Source organism: Polyodon spathula, chromosome 3, assembly GCF_017654505.1.
Source record: "Polyodon spathula isolate WHYD16114869_AA chromosome 3, ASM1765450v1, whole genome shotgun sequence".
In the NCBI taxonomy this organism is placed as follows: domain Eukaryota; kingdom Metazoa; phylum Chordata; class Actinopteri; order Acipenseriformes; family Polyodontidae; genus Polyodon; species Polyodon spathula.
In genome coordinates this window covers 93,139,355-93,154,723 of record NC_054536.1, presented here as the reverse complement: position 1 = coordinate 93,154,723, position 15,369 = coordinate 93,139,355, and the positions used below count along the sequence as shown (strand labels likewise).

Genomic DNA, 15,369 nt, shown 5'->3' with positions numbered 1-15,369 from the left:
CAGAGTGAACTATTGCGTAATTTGGCATTAAAAACAAAACAAAACAAAAAAACACACATCAGTTTTCTATGAAGGGAAACTCAGCTGATTGCTTTGTACTTTTAGATCTTTACACATTGCCCAGTTTCATGCAGAGAACAGTAACTGTGACACTAGCGTACATTAAAACATGGCTATCTTTTCAAGGACAGGGAATTAATGAGAGGACCTTACACAGCAAAGTACAGAAGGAGTACTATACTAAAATTAACCAATACAGAATGTATGAATTTCTACAAATTTAAGATCTACACAGATCCTCTGCTGAAAGAAGGCTTGTGTGTAAAACTACTGTATTACTGCTGTGAGATATACAGTACTGTTGCGATACTGGCCCCATACTGGATAGTTAGACAAGCAAGACAGCGGTAATAACAGCAAACTGAAGCTTGCTACAGCACTACATGCTGCTTGATGTTACCTGTGGTCCAATCACTTGGAAGGTGTCTTCTGCGTGGATGCAGGTTATCTCCAGGGGCTCCGTTCCTGAAATGTGTCGCAGCAGTCGGCAGGTCTGGAGGAATAGAAAAGGAAAAACAAACAAAACTACATTTTAGAAGATTGGACTTCCGCACTTACACACACACACATATATATAGATATACAGTGTGTGTGTGTATCATATATGTATATATATATAATATATATATAGACACACACACACACATAGATATATAAAACTAACATGCTGGATTCTTAACATTGATGATGCTTATTATGCCAAGATTGTTCTGTTATCATGAAGACAGAGGTCTCTCACCTCAACAAGCTGCTCCTTCTGCTCAGACAGTTTGCAGGTGTACTCAGCCAGCACCTCCAGGTTACCCTCCCCGCCAGACACCTTCAGGGCTTTCAGGACAATATGGTCTGCACGGTACTTCAACAGGTCGGCAGCCAGCTCTGCTGCTGCATAGTGGAGCTAAAGAGAAACAGTGCTGTTATACCAGATACCAGCTCCAAACAAGCCAAACTTTAACATTCATGAGTTCATCCATACCCAATAGGTGTTGAATATCATTTGACATTTTCCTTGATTCGTCATGGCTACATATATGACTTTACATGCGTGCACGATTTAATCATTGCATTGATTTTAAAACACTAGCTGCTGTAAATAAGGGGACTCTTTCTCTTACCTTTTAAAAGTACCAAATCGCAAAAACTAGGTTAACTATGTGCAACTGGCAAACAGCAAAAAAACAAAGAGAGAGACTAGGAACCATGAGTTACAAAAGCAATAACAAAATAATATCAGCACACCCAGGGGTGTATTGTTCTACTACGTTGACTGTGTTACTGTGCTAGTAACAAGGCACCCCACCCTGTCCATTTATCAAAGTGAGCTGGTTGTCAAGGGAATCGGGTAGAGTGGTTCTGAAAGTTCCAAGCAGGGCTGGTATGGTGGCACATGTGCACAGGTTAGAACACTTGTTAGCCAATGAGACGGCTCCTTCTACTCTTACCATTTTATACCAGCAGTTATTTTTTAAAGCTGCTGTAATCTAATCCTAGGCTGGACAAAGTAACTCACCTCTTTTTTTAGCTCATTCATACACTGACATGCTTTAAGAATGGCCAACTCCATTTCTTCAGTTGCTTCTGTGGTTTTTGGATTTTGCTGCCATGTAGAAAGAAAATAGTGAGTTTTGCTTTGTGGTAATTTTACAAACCAGAGTAATCCAACAGGAAGGGGTCTACTTGATGCCAGAAAGACTGCACCTTTCTAGGGCTTGTGTAGAATATTCCTCCTGGTTGTTACAGGTCACAGCTTTAGTAACTCGCTGATACAGGCCAACAACAATACATCTGTTTAATGGAAACTATTGCAAAAATCATGGCATGGCTGAAATGTAGCACCTCCTTTTACACTGCACCAATACATGCCTCCTGGGTTGCACAATAAATCAATGGTTAAACTGGAATGACTAATGTGAAATGTGAAAGTAAACCTTAAAGTATTTTTAAGAACTGTCCATTATTAATTTGTATAGTACAGCACAGTACAGTACTCATTCATAGCTGTATAGAATGAATACATTTTCAAGGTGCTGCCTATTGTAACTAACAGAGACAAAAGCAAGGTCAGAACTCTAGAGATTGAAAACACCCGAGTAGAGTTAAACGACTGGACTTTCTCTTGACAGCAAGGAATTTCCAAACTGGAGATCAAGGAAACAAAGCCTAACTTCCCCTGACAGTTTTGTCTTTAGGGAGAAGCAGACCAGTAGCTGGATGTGAGCCACGGTTATGGTAGAGGACACTTTTTTTTAGCAGCAGTGTTAGGAAGCAATGCCAAAGCACTTACGGCTTGAATCCAGGCAGCATTGAGCTGTTCGAGCTCCAGCCGGGCTTGCCGGGACAGTTCCAGGATGCGTCCCCTGTGCTCGTGGCTGGTGTAGGCCGAGTCGGTGAAGTCCTCTGTGTGCTCCAGGATCACCTCCAGCAGGGCTGTCAGGTTCTCCTTGGACAGCAGGCACAGGCCCTCCCGCAGGCCTTCCAGCTGGTTCTACACAGTGACAGAAAAGACCCCCCTCAGTCACTGTGAGCATAACGGTATCGTGTTAACTTTCCTATCTGCATATCTATTTTATAACGTAATATGTTTTGGCAGGGCAACTTCTTGAACTCCACAGAGTTCACCCAACTGATGTAAAATTTCTAAAAACAGTAATAAGAAAATGTGATATTCTTAAAATCCCATACATAACATGCTGAGAAGAAACCATTTATCAATTTATCATAATATTTGACTTTCTTTTTTAGTTTTTTGTATACAAGTCAATTTGAAAGGTGTAGTCTGAATGTTGCTTCACTGCTGCAACCAACTTGCTGATCAATGAGGTCAAACCGCTTGTCCTGTTGATCCTCACATTGTCAAACTAACCCTGCAGGAATACACAGGTCAAAGCAAGAATTCACATAGGTAACCATTCACGCAGCCTGACTTGATTTCCAGTGGGGTTGGGAGGTTCGTGGAGGAAAAGCAGGGCGGGTGGAAATGAGGCAAGGTATTTTCTAACAGTTCTGATGAGACTATAATCACAATGAGAAACGCAGAGTAATATCCTGGAAATATGTTCAATGCTTTTGGTTTATGCACAATCTGAAATAGGGCTGACCATCATGAGCAAATCTCTCTCTCTCTTTCTTTCCGTAAACAATGCAAGACTGTGGGGATTTCACACATTTGATAAAACAGACACGTACTGTGTGAATCCGCACAAAATAAACACTGCAGATCCCGACAGGGTTTTGTCAGATCAATATCCTCGTCTATTACATCTGGAAAAAAAAGAAAGAAAAAAGAGAGAACTAGGCTCCCTTTAAGCCATAACCTGGTTATTAGCCTTGAGATCCCTAAAACACAGAGTAAGAATATCAAAATGATGCATTTCACACACATCCTCCCCCAGATATATCATTATTTAATTGACCCTGCTGAAGATCAATTAATCATTAAAGATTTGCTGAACAAAGTCTTGTAAAATAATTGAGACACGGAGATGTAAATAGAGCCATCCTTTCAACTCTACAGCCACAATTTCTATGAATTTATGATTATTTCCTCACAAAAAATGAGGCAGAAATACAGCATTTACAAAACTTTAAGGACTGTTTTAAGGAATGTTTCATTAAAGCCATTTTTAAAAAAACTATTTTGGTTACTTAAAAGCAAGTTTGCTGTCCATGTAACCCCTTCCCATTGCTTTAAAGGGGGTTTATTTGTTTATTCACATTTTTCAAAATAATATTTACACACAAATCTATTAAAATTTCCTTAAAAAAATGAACAGAGCAAATTATATACTTGGCAGCAATTAGATGTTAAGCGAGAACTTACTTTTGTCCCCACACACATCATTTGTAGTACCTGTGCAAATAAGGTACCTGGGTACCTCTTAAATTCTTCATTGCAAGGCAGCATGTTTATAATTGAGACCTTGGCTGTGGTTTCACACGACTGGGTCAATGGAAGCAGAGAATGGCTGGCGGTGAATGCAAACGACCAAATAAATGAATAGTTAAATGAAGCAGCAAATTCAAAAGGGCGGACTGAGCAACAGTACAGGGTTTCACAACTGCAGCGGAGATGTGCCGATCAGTTATGGCCTTCCACAAATTTGTATGTCACAAAAGGCTGCAACTCAACAATGCTCACTGGGTGTACACACATCCTTGAAGCAAGAAATGCAGGCTCTCTGGGTGTACACACATCCATGAAGCAAGAAATGCAGGCTCTCTGGGTGTACACTCATCCATGAAGCAAGAAATGCAGGCTCTCTGGGTGTACACACATCCATGAAGCAAGAAATGCAGGCTCTCTGGGTGTACACACATCCATGAAGCAAGGAATGCAGGCTCTCTGGGTGTACACTCATCCATGAAGCAAGAAATGCAGGCTCTCTGGGTGTACACACATCCATGAAGCAAGAAATGCAGGCTCTCTGGGTGTACACACATCCATGAAGCAAGAAATGCAGGCTCTCTGGGTGTACACACATCCATGAAGCAAGGAATGCAGGCTCTCTGGGTGTACACTCATCCATGAAGCAAGAAATGCAGGCTCTCTGGGTGTACACACATCCATGAAGCAAGAAATGCAGGCTCTCTGGGTGTACACACATCCATGAAGCAAGAAATGCAGGCTCTCTGGGTGTACACAAGGAATGCAGGCTCTCTGGGTGTATCATCCATGAAGCAAGAAATGCAGGCTCTCTGGGTGTACACACATCCATGAAGCAAGAAATGCAGGCTCTCTGGGTGTACACACATCCATGAAGCAAGAAATGCAGGCTCTCTGGGTGTACACACATCCATGAAGCAAGAAATGCAGGCTCTCTGGGTGTACACTCATCCATGAAGCAAGAAATGCAGGCTCTCTGGGTGTACACTCATCCATGAAGCAAGAAATACAGGCTCTCTGGGTGTACACACATCCATGAAGCAAGAAATGCAGGCTCTCTGGATGCACACACATCCATGAAGCAAGAAATGCATGATCAGTATTTCAAAAATAAAATAAAATATTATGTCATGACATTAAGCATGACATCCCAAATTCACCTTCAATGTAATATCAATAGTTACTTTCCTAAACTAGCAATGATACCTTCGGACACAATTCAATAGCACTATATTCCAGGGATGTCAAACAGACAACAGTTTCACTGAGCACCACAATATGGCTCTTTGGAAGTATTTAAGAGTGTGAAGGAGGTTTGAAAACACTATAAAGACAACGTATAGTCTTAGGTAGAAGCAGCATAACAATCTTGTGTTTTAAACCGCTCTAGCTATGACTTAGTGTAGTTGATACCAGTTGGCCAATTATTATTTTTTGGTATGACTTTCTTAGTCAAAACAATTGGACAGCTTTTCTGTTTTCAATAACAGTACCTCTAATCAGTTACCCAGTACATAGAGGACACAAAGCAGGCAGTATATAATAACTCCAGTATAATTCCATCGAGGGAGACTTCTGGAGAAGCTTATTTTGTAAAGACAGAAAGAGAGAGAATATATATTTCCATTCATACTATTGATATTAGAATTAATTTAAAATTATGTGGCCTACCACACTTCCAAAGTAAAAAAAATTGTTTTTTTTCTTCAATCGAAAGACGCTGTAACAACTCTTAAGCAGATAAAACAAAAACTGTATACAGTGCTTTCTTTCTATTGTTATGTGACCAAACTGAAAAATGTAATCAGTTATTATTGTTTAAGAATGTTAATAGATAGATAGATAGATAGATAGATAGATAGATAGATAGATAGATAGATAGATAGATAGATAGATAGATAGATAGAATTACTGGGGGGTGGGGGTGGGGGGGTTGGGTAGGTCGAACCCCCTCACCTAAAACTCGCAGCCCACCTGATTGGATAGGACATTCGCTATATGTAATGATCCCGGTCCCTGGCTAAATGACTCTGGGACAAAATTTGGCCCAGATTCCTACACAAAGTGCAATCTTACCATTCAGCGCTACAATCAAACCATAGCACAGCTGTTTAAAGCAAAGTTCTGCCCATGCCGCATCATTTCATAAAGCCTTACGCAGCCCCAGAATAACTGACACATTGTACAGCCAATCTAAGACAGAAACTATAGTCCCACTATCACATGACTTGTTACACTTACAAATCACAAATTGCTTTGTTGACTGCAAAAAAAAAAAAATGAATTCACAGATTATATTATATTAATTTCAAGCTAGGACAGATTTGTCTTTGACTGTCAAATGGCTTACTCCTAGTCGAAGTGACAGCACTGATAGTGATTCATGCGTCCTTCACAAAGACAAATCTGCCCGATTCCAGCCTTGCTGAAGCATTCCCAGATGAGTCCAATTTTCAGCTTTGCCCAACACCTGGTTGTCTAATGGTTAGACGGAGACCTGGAGAGGCCTACAAGCCATAGTGTCTCGCACCCACTGTGAAATGTGGTGGAGGATTGTGATGATCTGGGGGTGCTTCAGCAAGGCTGCAATCGGGCAGCTTTGGCATGAATCAAGCCAAGTACAAGGTTGTCCTGGAAGAAAACTTGCATCCTTCTGCTCTGACAATGTTCCCCAACAATGAGGATTGGTTTTTCCAGCAGGACAATGCTCCATACCACACAGCCTGGTCAATCAAGGTGTGGATGGAGGACCACCAGATCAAGACCCTGTCATGGCCAGCCCAATCTCCAGACCTGAATCCCACTGAAAACCTCTGGAATGTGATCAAGAGGAAGACGGATGGTCACAAGCCATCAAACAAAGCTGAGCTGCTTGAATTTTTGCACCAGGAGTGGCATAAAGTCACCCAACATCAATGTGAAAGACTGGTGGAGAGCATGCCAAGACGCTTGAAAGCTGTGCTTGAAAATCAGGGTTATTCCACCAAATATTGATTTCTGAACTCTTCCTAAGTTAAATCATTAGTATTGTGTTGTTGAACAATGAATATGAAGTTATTGTCTTTGCATTATTCGAGGTCTGACAACACTGCATCTTTTTTGTTATTTTGACCAGTTGTCATTTTCTGCAAATAAATGCTCTAAATGACAATATTTTTATTTGGAATTTGGGAGAAATGTTGTCAGTAGTTTATAGAATAAAACAAAAATGTTCATTTTACCCAAACATATACCTATAAATAGTAAAACCAGAGATAATTTTGCAGTGGTCTCTTAATTTTTTCCAGAGGGGGGTGTATGTGTGTATATATATATATAGATACACATACATACACACACGAGAACATTAAAAACAGCAAAAAAATAAACAACAGATTAAAATGGAAACGATAGATCATAAAAATAGCCTCTCTTATAGAGCCAGGGTAAGTGTTCCACAGCACAGGGGCTCTACAACTGAATGCTCTACCACCTGTGCTTTTCTTAAAAGCCCTTGGGACAGCTAGCAGCCCAGCATCCTGGGATCAGAGAGGCCGCCCAGGAGTACAAGAGATTAAAAGATCCCTTAAGCATGAAGGGGCTTTATATGTTAAGAGTAGGACCTTAAAATCAATCCTGGTCAAAGGTATTTGTGGAGTGATGGAACAAAAAAACAAAACAAAAAGCAAGCTTTTTGGTCACGCTGAAAGTCATTATGTTTGGAGAAAGTCTGGTGAGACATACAAAGAAAAGAACACCATACCTACTGTCAATGTTGTCAAAAAGCACTATTTTTTTCTGGCTTGTTCAGCAACCATGCGGCAAAGCAAAATTTATTGAAGAAAAAAAAAAACTTGAGGATTTGATTAACTTTTCATGGCAGGTTGATTTGTAATAAAAGCTCAGTTTGGGATTCTTGCATGCTGGATTAAGATTTGGTGCACTTTGAAATGACTCATGTCTGGACTGAGGAGCTGGGATTGAACCCCCCACCTTACAGTCTCGCATTCCCATGTGCTGCTGAGGAGCTGGGATTGAACCCCTCACCTTACAGTCTCGCATTCCCATGTGCTGCTGAGGAGCTGGGATTGAACCCCTCACCTTGAACTCTCGGATTCCCATGAAGATGCTGACCGGCAGGATGTCTCCCTCTCCATTGGGCCTGGCTTCAGTCACTATCTCGATCACCTGCTCCAGGGCGAGCCTCATTCGCTGGAACACGCTATCCTTATTGATCCTCGCCGAGTCACAGTCAGGGTGTCTTAGGCACGTCTTTGAGAGATGAAACAGAATCTCTTAATCCTGCACAGCCAACCCATTCTAACAAACTAGACTTAAGAAGGCTGTGGTGTGAAATATATATTTTTTTCTTTTTATTCTTACAAGCACTAAAAAAACGACTGTCTCTTGCCTCGCCATGAAGTCTGGCACTGATCAACTATTTGATCTTAACTGGCACTGAAGCAGGGTTGGGTCAATTCCAATTCCATTCCCAATTCATTTTTAAAATATCAATTCCCAATTTCAATTCCCTTTTAATCAATTCCATTGATCAAAATGCAATTACCAGGATTCTGTTAATTAGCTTCTCATAATGGCAACACATTACTTAAAGTAACTGTTAGGGAATTAAACTGGCTTCAAATGAAAACAGTTGAACGCATCACAGCAATTTTGTCTTTAAAATATCAATTTCAATTCCTTCGTGGAAATTAGAACTGGAACTGGGAATTGATTTTAAAAAAAGTAATTGGAGCTGGAGAGCAGGCACTGACCACGACCCTGTACTGGAGTGAAAGTTTGAATCTCTTTCATGCGCTGCCCACGCTGAAAATCATGTGCCAAAGCACTAATGAACTACACTGAGAAGAACCCATGTGTTCCCCTTTTTTCTTTTTCTTTTTTGTTTTAAATATATCCCTAACCCATTTGCCTTGAGTGGCCGTGTTTACTACCTTGGAAGCTGTGAGAAGCATCATGGTGCATTTTTCAAGGACCGCCCTGGCTGCTGCCATGCGAGATTTTTTCTTTTCATCCTTCAGATCCTAGAAACGGGGGGAGGCATTGACATATTACAGTTCAACAGGGAGTGCACAAAATATGCAAAACAGATCATAAGCAATTTAATGGCGACCCGGTTCAAATCCCAGCTCAGCCACTGACACATTGTGTGACCCCGAGCAAGTCACTTAACCTCCTTGTGCTCCGTCTTTCGGGTAAGATGTTCTTGTAAGTGACTCTGCAGCTGATGCATAGTTCACACACCCTAGCCTCGTACCTTGTACAGCGCTCTGTGATGGTGGTTCACTATGAAAGGTGCTATATAAAAATAAAGAACATTTTTATAACTAGCTATACACTTTACAACTGACAGACATTATCACACAGCACAACACATAAAATACAATGTATTCAAAACAGACAAAACCTTTATAAATGCTTTATGCTAAAAGGGAACCCCTTCTAGGCAGGTAGTGCACCTCATCACAACACACTTATTATACACCATCACAACCTTTACAACCAATCAGATCGCCCACTGCCGCAGGATATGTCCCCATACACTTCAGCTTCTTCATTTCTGAAGTTGATGAAATGGAAGTATTTTTTTGGTGCACAGTAGACCAGCAGTGCTTTGTTTAAGTGCCGTGAACTCCAAATTCTAAACCAAACAACTTAGCAGGTCTCGTTGTTCATTAGAATTCTGAATGTTTACCTCCTGTGCACTACATTACAAAAAAAAAAAAAAAAAAAAAAAAAATGAATCGCTTAATTAAATTCCACAGCAGATTATAATTACTAACTTAATTAAATAATTCACTGAGTTGCTGATTAAATGACCGATTGGTTCATGCTTTTATTACATGTACACCTGGGATCCCTGTTAAGCCTTGATTCTTGCCCAAGACAGAGACTTTACATGACACAAAATAACACAGTGCAAATCTATATTATTGCAGGTATCCACTGGGGCTTTCTGGGTAATGCTTCTCATTTTGTTCATTTATTGAGGTCTCTTTAAACCAGTAAAATATCAATAAAAAATAAATAAAAAAAACACACCACTAAACAAATACAGTTGTGAATATGTTAGTGTCGTACATTTTGCTGAAAAACATTCACAATCCTATATCTGAATATTGTTTTGAATCTCGATACTCTGTATTTCTATAAACTCCAAGACCCCATGGCCCATACCTCACCTACTCCCAGTGAATCTCTCCCTAGCGGAGAGAAAATACATTTAAAAAATAAAAAAATAAATAAATTGCCTTTGTTTTCCTAATCAAGGAACTCCTTTCACAAATCAAGCTGGGTCAGTGCTCATAGATTGTACACCGATAAGGTTCATTTTGCATTGGTTTACAACATTCTTTTCCATAGTTTAGCCTCTGGTAGATTCTACTTCATGACACAAGACAACCCAGCAGCTCTGTGACAGCTCAGCAATGTTCCACAGGGAACCCTTACAGACCAGGCCCATTATTCATTTATTTATTTATTACAAACCCAAGGGGGCGCTGCATATTTAGGACCCTGACCCCACAAATCACCCACCTACCTAACTCAGTCTCTAACACTAGGTTAGTGTTAATAATTTGACTTCCAATTGTATTTCTGAGTTCCATGGAAACCTATAGTGTGTATCAAAGCATGCTGTAATTGCAATGTCTCTGCAGAAGTTCAGATGATAGTTTATGGTTTTACAGTATCTCACAGCAACAAACAAGAGAACAGAACTCAAGAGGCACCTCAGCAAATACCTTTTCAACTCGAGAAGCCCTTCTACATACAGCATAGACGCCACCTACCAGTAAGCTGTGTGTAAGATTCCATGCAGGTTTTTCATTGAATAAGAAAGAATGAGACTGTCGGTAGCAAAGTGATCCACAGGCTTGTGAGCTAAAGAATAACAATCCAATTCCAGTGACTTAGATCACATCTTTTATTTATATATATCTTACATTTTAGCCAGCTCGCCTCTGAAAACAAAGACTTGTAATGCTCCAATCTGTACCTACTTTGACTGGGGGGGGGGGGGGGGAATGTTATTTCAAATCATTTATTAACAACAACAAAAAAGACTATTACAAGAGCCGTAATCCCACAGAAAAGGGCTGATGCTGCATTTCTTTTTCTACATTCACCTTTTACACAAAACAACACTGCCAGTTCAGTGTCTGTAATTCAGCGGCTTACCCCTATTTACACAGAACTCGCGTTAACATAATTTGCTAGTGTTCAGTATCATGATCAAAACAATGATGCCTATGGTACCTGTCATGGTATGCGTGATATTTTTCACTGTACTTTCTGAATGTCACATGAGACTAAATGAAAAGATTGACATACACATACACATACAGAGAGAATTTAGCCATCACTTGCTTTTTATTATGCACAACACTGCGTGCCATTTACTTTTCTACTATGGTGAAATACACATTAGCATCTCATACAGTTCCATCACGTTGTGCGTTTCTCTCTTCTTCTGCTCTGATGTTCAAAAGCTCCCTTCTTTTTTGGACCCACTACTGCCTCGGTCACTTGCCATTTTGATGGATTTATTTCTTCAAGCGTGGCAGAACAGGAAATTGCGTTTACTTGGGGGAAAAAAAATCCACCTTGAACGGAAAATGTGGTGTCTGTGATGGCAATGCAGTTTTCACTGAAGGTAATGCGCTTCAGTACCTGCACTGTGCTGCCGCTGAACCACTTCGAGAGATGATTAAGCGATACCGCATCAGTGCCGTCACAGACAAGGCAAATTGCTTCAGTATAAAGTATGCTTGTTTTGGGACAGTTTGGTACAACCAAACTACCAAAATCACGACTGAATATTGTATTTTTATATATATATATATATATATATAATATATATATAGATATATTATACCTTGGGAACCCAAAACCTTTGGTCCAAAATTGAACTCTTAAGACTTCATTATTGGGCTCTCAATGTATGTTATTCTTCCATCAACTATTACATTCACTACCCTCCAAAGCATACTGCGAGTGTGACACAGGTAACCTACTCTAGTGAAAGTTTACTTACCATGTTTACTTATCAATGCTTTTCAAGGCCGTCCTGTACCTACAGTCCTTTTCCTACGGCTTTGTTTCAAGCATCACGCTTTAAACTGTACAATTCTGAAATAATTTCAGCATACCCTGTGTTGATTTTTTATTTATTTGTAGTCAAAAGGTACTGGCATAAGATAATTATTTTATGGAAGTAATACACTTAACGTACAGTTTATTATTTATTTATATATATATATATATATATATATATATATATATATATATATATATATATATATATATATATATATAATATAAATAATAAATATCTGAAATTATTTCTCCAAGTAGACTGGCAAAGATCGCGAGACAAACATTACTTTAAAACCAGGAACTCGTGCAGGTACATACATTCTGTCTGTCTCCTGTCAGATGAGCGAACTCCACCATCTCGTTCCCAAACTGACTGAAGATCTGCACAAACTCCTGAAAGCTGCTCACTTTCTCCAGCTGCTCCAAAGTTGCCAAAACCTGTGGGGAGATTAACAGAGGCCCTCATTACTGCACACACCAGGCACTCAGCTGTGTCTGAAAACAATATTGTGACAATAAATACAAGCTCTCTGCCCAGTCTGATGTTGTGTTGTTTTTTCTTCTTCTAAAGAAGTAAGTCTGATTTGTAAATGCTCTTGATCCTAAAATTGGCTTTTTAAAAATGTTCTCTGGGTTTGAGTCAAACACTGTTTTTAAAAAAGCATCATTTGTTTTTAGTTTTAAGTCTGGAGAAAAAAAAAATACAATTTACCTTATTATCAGTGTGAGGGTTGAATAATAATAATAATAATAATAATAATAATAATAATAATAATAATAATAATAATAATAATAATAATAATACATTTTTAACACAAAAAGCATATTGCTGAAGGAACTTGCTTACTTTGCCACCTGTACCGCACAGATTACAGACAGTGAAATAATTTCTCCCAGTTGACAGATCTCACAGTTAACTGATTAAGCCTCTTATCAGGCTGGCACACGTCTGGGATGCGAGTGCTTCTCTGCCTATTGGCACTTTTAGACAAAAGGGTTCCTCTTTGATAATGAATTATTTTAAGAGGCTCTACACACAATACTGACGAAATAAAGTTATCTGTTGACACAGGCAGAGCATCAGTAAATGCAAGTAGTGCTGTGACAAACATGTTTGATAAAGCCACTGACCTTGGTCATTTCTGCCTCTTTCCAGACAGCAAGCAAACCTTAACTAAAATAATATAATCTTGTAATTGATGAGTGCCATGCATTTTACACTATATTTGAGCTGCTCGAAATAAAAGACCTGCCAGTGTCAAAAGCAGGCTGAATTTCTTCACGAATGAAGTCTTACAGAACAGCTTCACAGGTAAAAAGCATCATTAACTGCTTGGCTCCAGGCTGCTGCTTCCTGTAAGCATGTGTGCTGCTCTGCAACACAGGTACTGTAACACCCATTCTTAAATTATAAACCAGAGATTTGAGAAATCAGAAAAAAAGAAAACAGCAAAACATATGATGAATAGAAAGAACAAGGATGGAGAAAAAGAACAAGGAGTTTGGCCACTGCCAGGTAATTTTAGGCCAGTTTGTTGGGTAATAAGAGATGAGAATCTCATAATGGCCCTCCTGTTCCCATAAATATAGTTGGCCTCCTCCACAGGAAGACAATGACTACCTGTAATACGGTTTCTTTGTAGGATGATGAACTCCATACAGAGTGAACTCCTGCTCTCCATGTTGCTTGGTCAGGAGGAGCAAACTGATCTTACTCAGAGATCATTAATGTAATCCTTTTCAGCACCAAATCCCATGTCACATCCTCCAAAAAAGCCCACGTCATAACCAATCATTGTGCAAATTTTGAAAATAAGAGCAGTAAAAGAGAAGGGTAAAGGAAGGTGGGATATAGGTGTGTGGAGTTCATCATCCTACGAAGAAACCACATTACAGGTAATCTTCGTCTTCTTACCTCGTCTGATGAACCTCACACAGAGTGAACTGTACCAAAGCATTTAAGACAAGAGGGTGGTTGGTAGAAGTTAGTAGAGGAAGACCCAGAATACACAGAGTAAAAGTAGGACAAGTATGCCTACATATGCCAGTCGATAAAGAAATGGATTGGATTGTGTGCCATGGCTGCACCCTGCTGAGAACATTAAAGTCGTAGCTGGTGTTCTGTTGTAAACTAGTAGTTGAATACGTCCTGTAGCACCTCTGGCAGGTCTGTTACTTGTGGGGTACCCTCTGTGCTGAGTATATCCGGGACGCTATTGCTCAGTCCAGCAAGTAGGTTGTCTGGATGGTGATGTCCTTTGTCTTACTGACTGAAATATGCCCTTGTTTTAAATGGGCAAATGGCTTTCAGCACAGGGAAGATTGCTGAAAGTTGGGATGATTTTAGTGAAGGTGTTGGTCGTGGTAACTACTCTCAAGTCTGTTCCCTGAAAGTTACCACCCTGTGGTTCTTATTGCAGCTCCCAAAGGCAGATTGATACTGATTGAAACTGGGATAGTTAAAAGAAAAAAAGGAGACACTCCTATGCATTTCACCAGCTGTTCTGCTTCTCTTACCAAAGAGATTACTGCTGCCAGTGCCCAGAAACTGCTGAAATAACTGTGCTGAAATAACTGTGCTGTTGGCCTGGCCCCTATCTAGAAGAGGCTTGACAGCTGATGGTTTGTGACCATTCTCTCCTATGTGAAATACACTCAGAATGCACTCTTCCTGCAAAGTGTTTAGAATTGGGTTCCTAGCAATGCTGAGAGTATGCTGTAGAGATGATAGTTCCCTGTAGACCAATAAGCCTCTGTCCTGGAATAAAAAAAAATGAAGAGTCTTCTCACTGTGCTCCAGGGTTTACCGTCCTTTTTTATTTTTTTGAGAGAGAGAGAGAGAGAACTTGCCATCAAAAGACATCTAATGATGTATGTCTATGCCTTCTGAGTGTTACTTTATCTATACTTGATGAATGCTTCACCTATAGAGATCCCTAAAACAACCCAGTCGAGTTGGCATTGGCAGTCCCTGATGTAAAACAGAGGTATTACTGCAGTACAGATACTTGGAAAGGACCCCTTCTGAAAGGATAAGAGTATATATTGAATTTTTTGTAAACACTCTGTGCATGATGCAATACTGTTTATGTATTATTTATTTTCTGCTTAATTAGAAAATGTCACCTTCTCTCAGTGGCAGTTAAGCACATGAATTATGCATGTGGGGGTTTCCGTGAAGAGCGGATTGGAAATGAAGCAGGATTCCTCGACTTCAGAAGTGTTCTTCCCTTTGTGGAAATCAAGCATTAAAACACACCTGAAAATTAAAAGAATAGCCCTCGTCTACAAGCACACAACTTTAGGCTTTAAAACCAAGCCAGCAATAG

At 39.8% G+C, this 15,369-nt stretch overlaps 1 protein-coding gene across 4 annotated transcripts in view; it reads right to left on the bottom strand.

Moving 5' to 3' along the window:
- The window catches only part of LOC121313663 (alpha-catulin-like), an 89,618-nt gene that overhangs the window by 19,198 nt on the left and 55,051 nt on the right, over positions 1-15,369 (bottom strand). For 2 of the 4 annotated variants that reach the window (XM_041246432.1, XM_041246433.1), the window contains exons 4-10: positions 12,359-12,478; positions 8,878-8,967; positions 8,024-8,194; positions 2,345-2,545; positions 1,571-1,657; positions 800-958; positions 461-553 (exon numbers count right to left, since the gene is read on the bottom strand). In XM_041246432.1, coding sequence (XP_041102366.1) covers positions 461-553; positions 800-958; positions 1,571-1,657; positions 2,345-2,545; positions 8,024-8,194; positions 8,878-8,967; positions 12,359-12,478 — 921 coding nt within the window. The remainder of the gene's footprint in view (positions 1-460; positions 554-799; positions 959-1,570; positions 1,658-2,344; positions 2,546-8,023; positions 8,195-8,877; positions 8,968-12,358; positions 12,479-15,369) is intronic. The other 2 variants (XM_041246434.1, XM_041246435.1) reach the window with 2 other exon arrangements.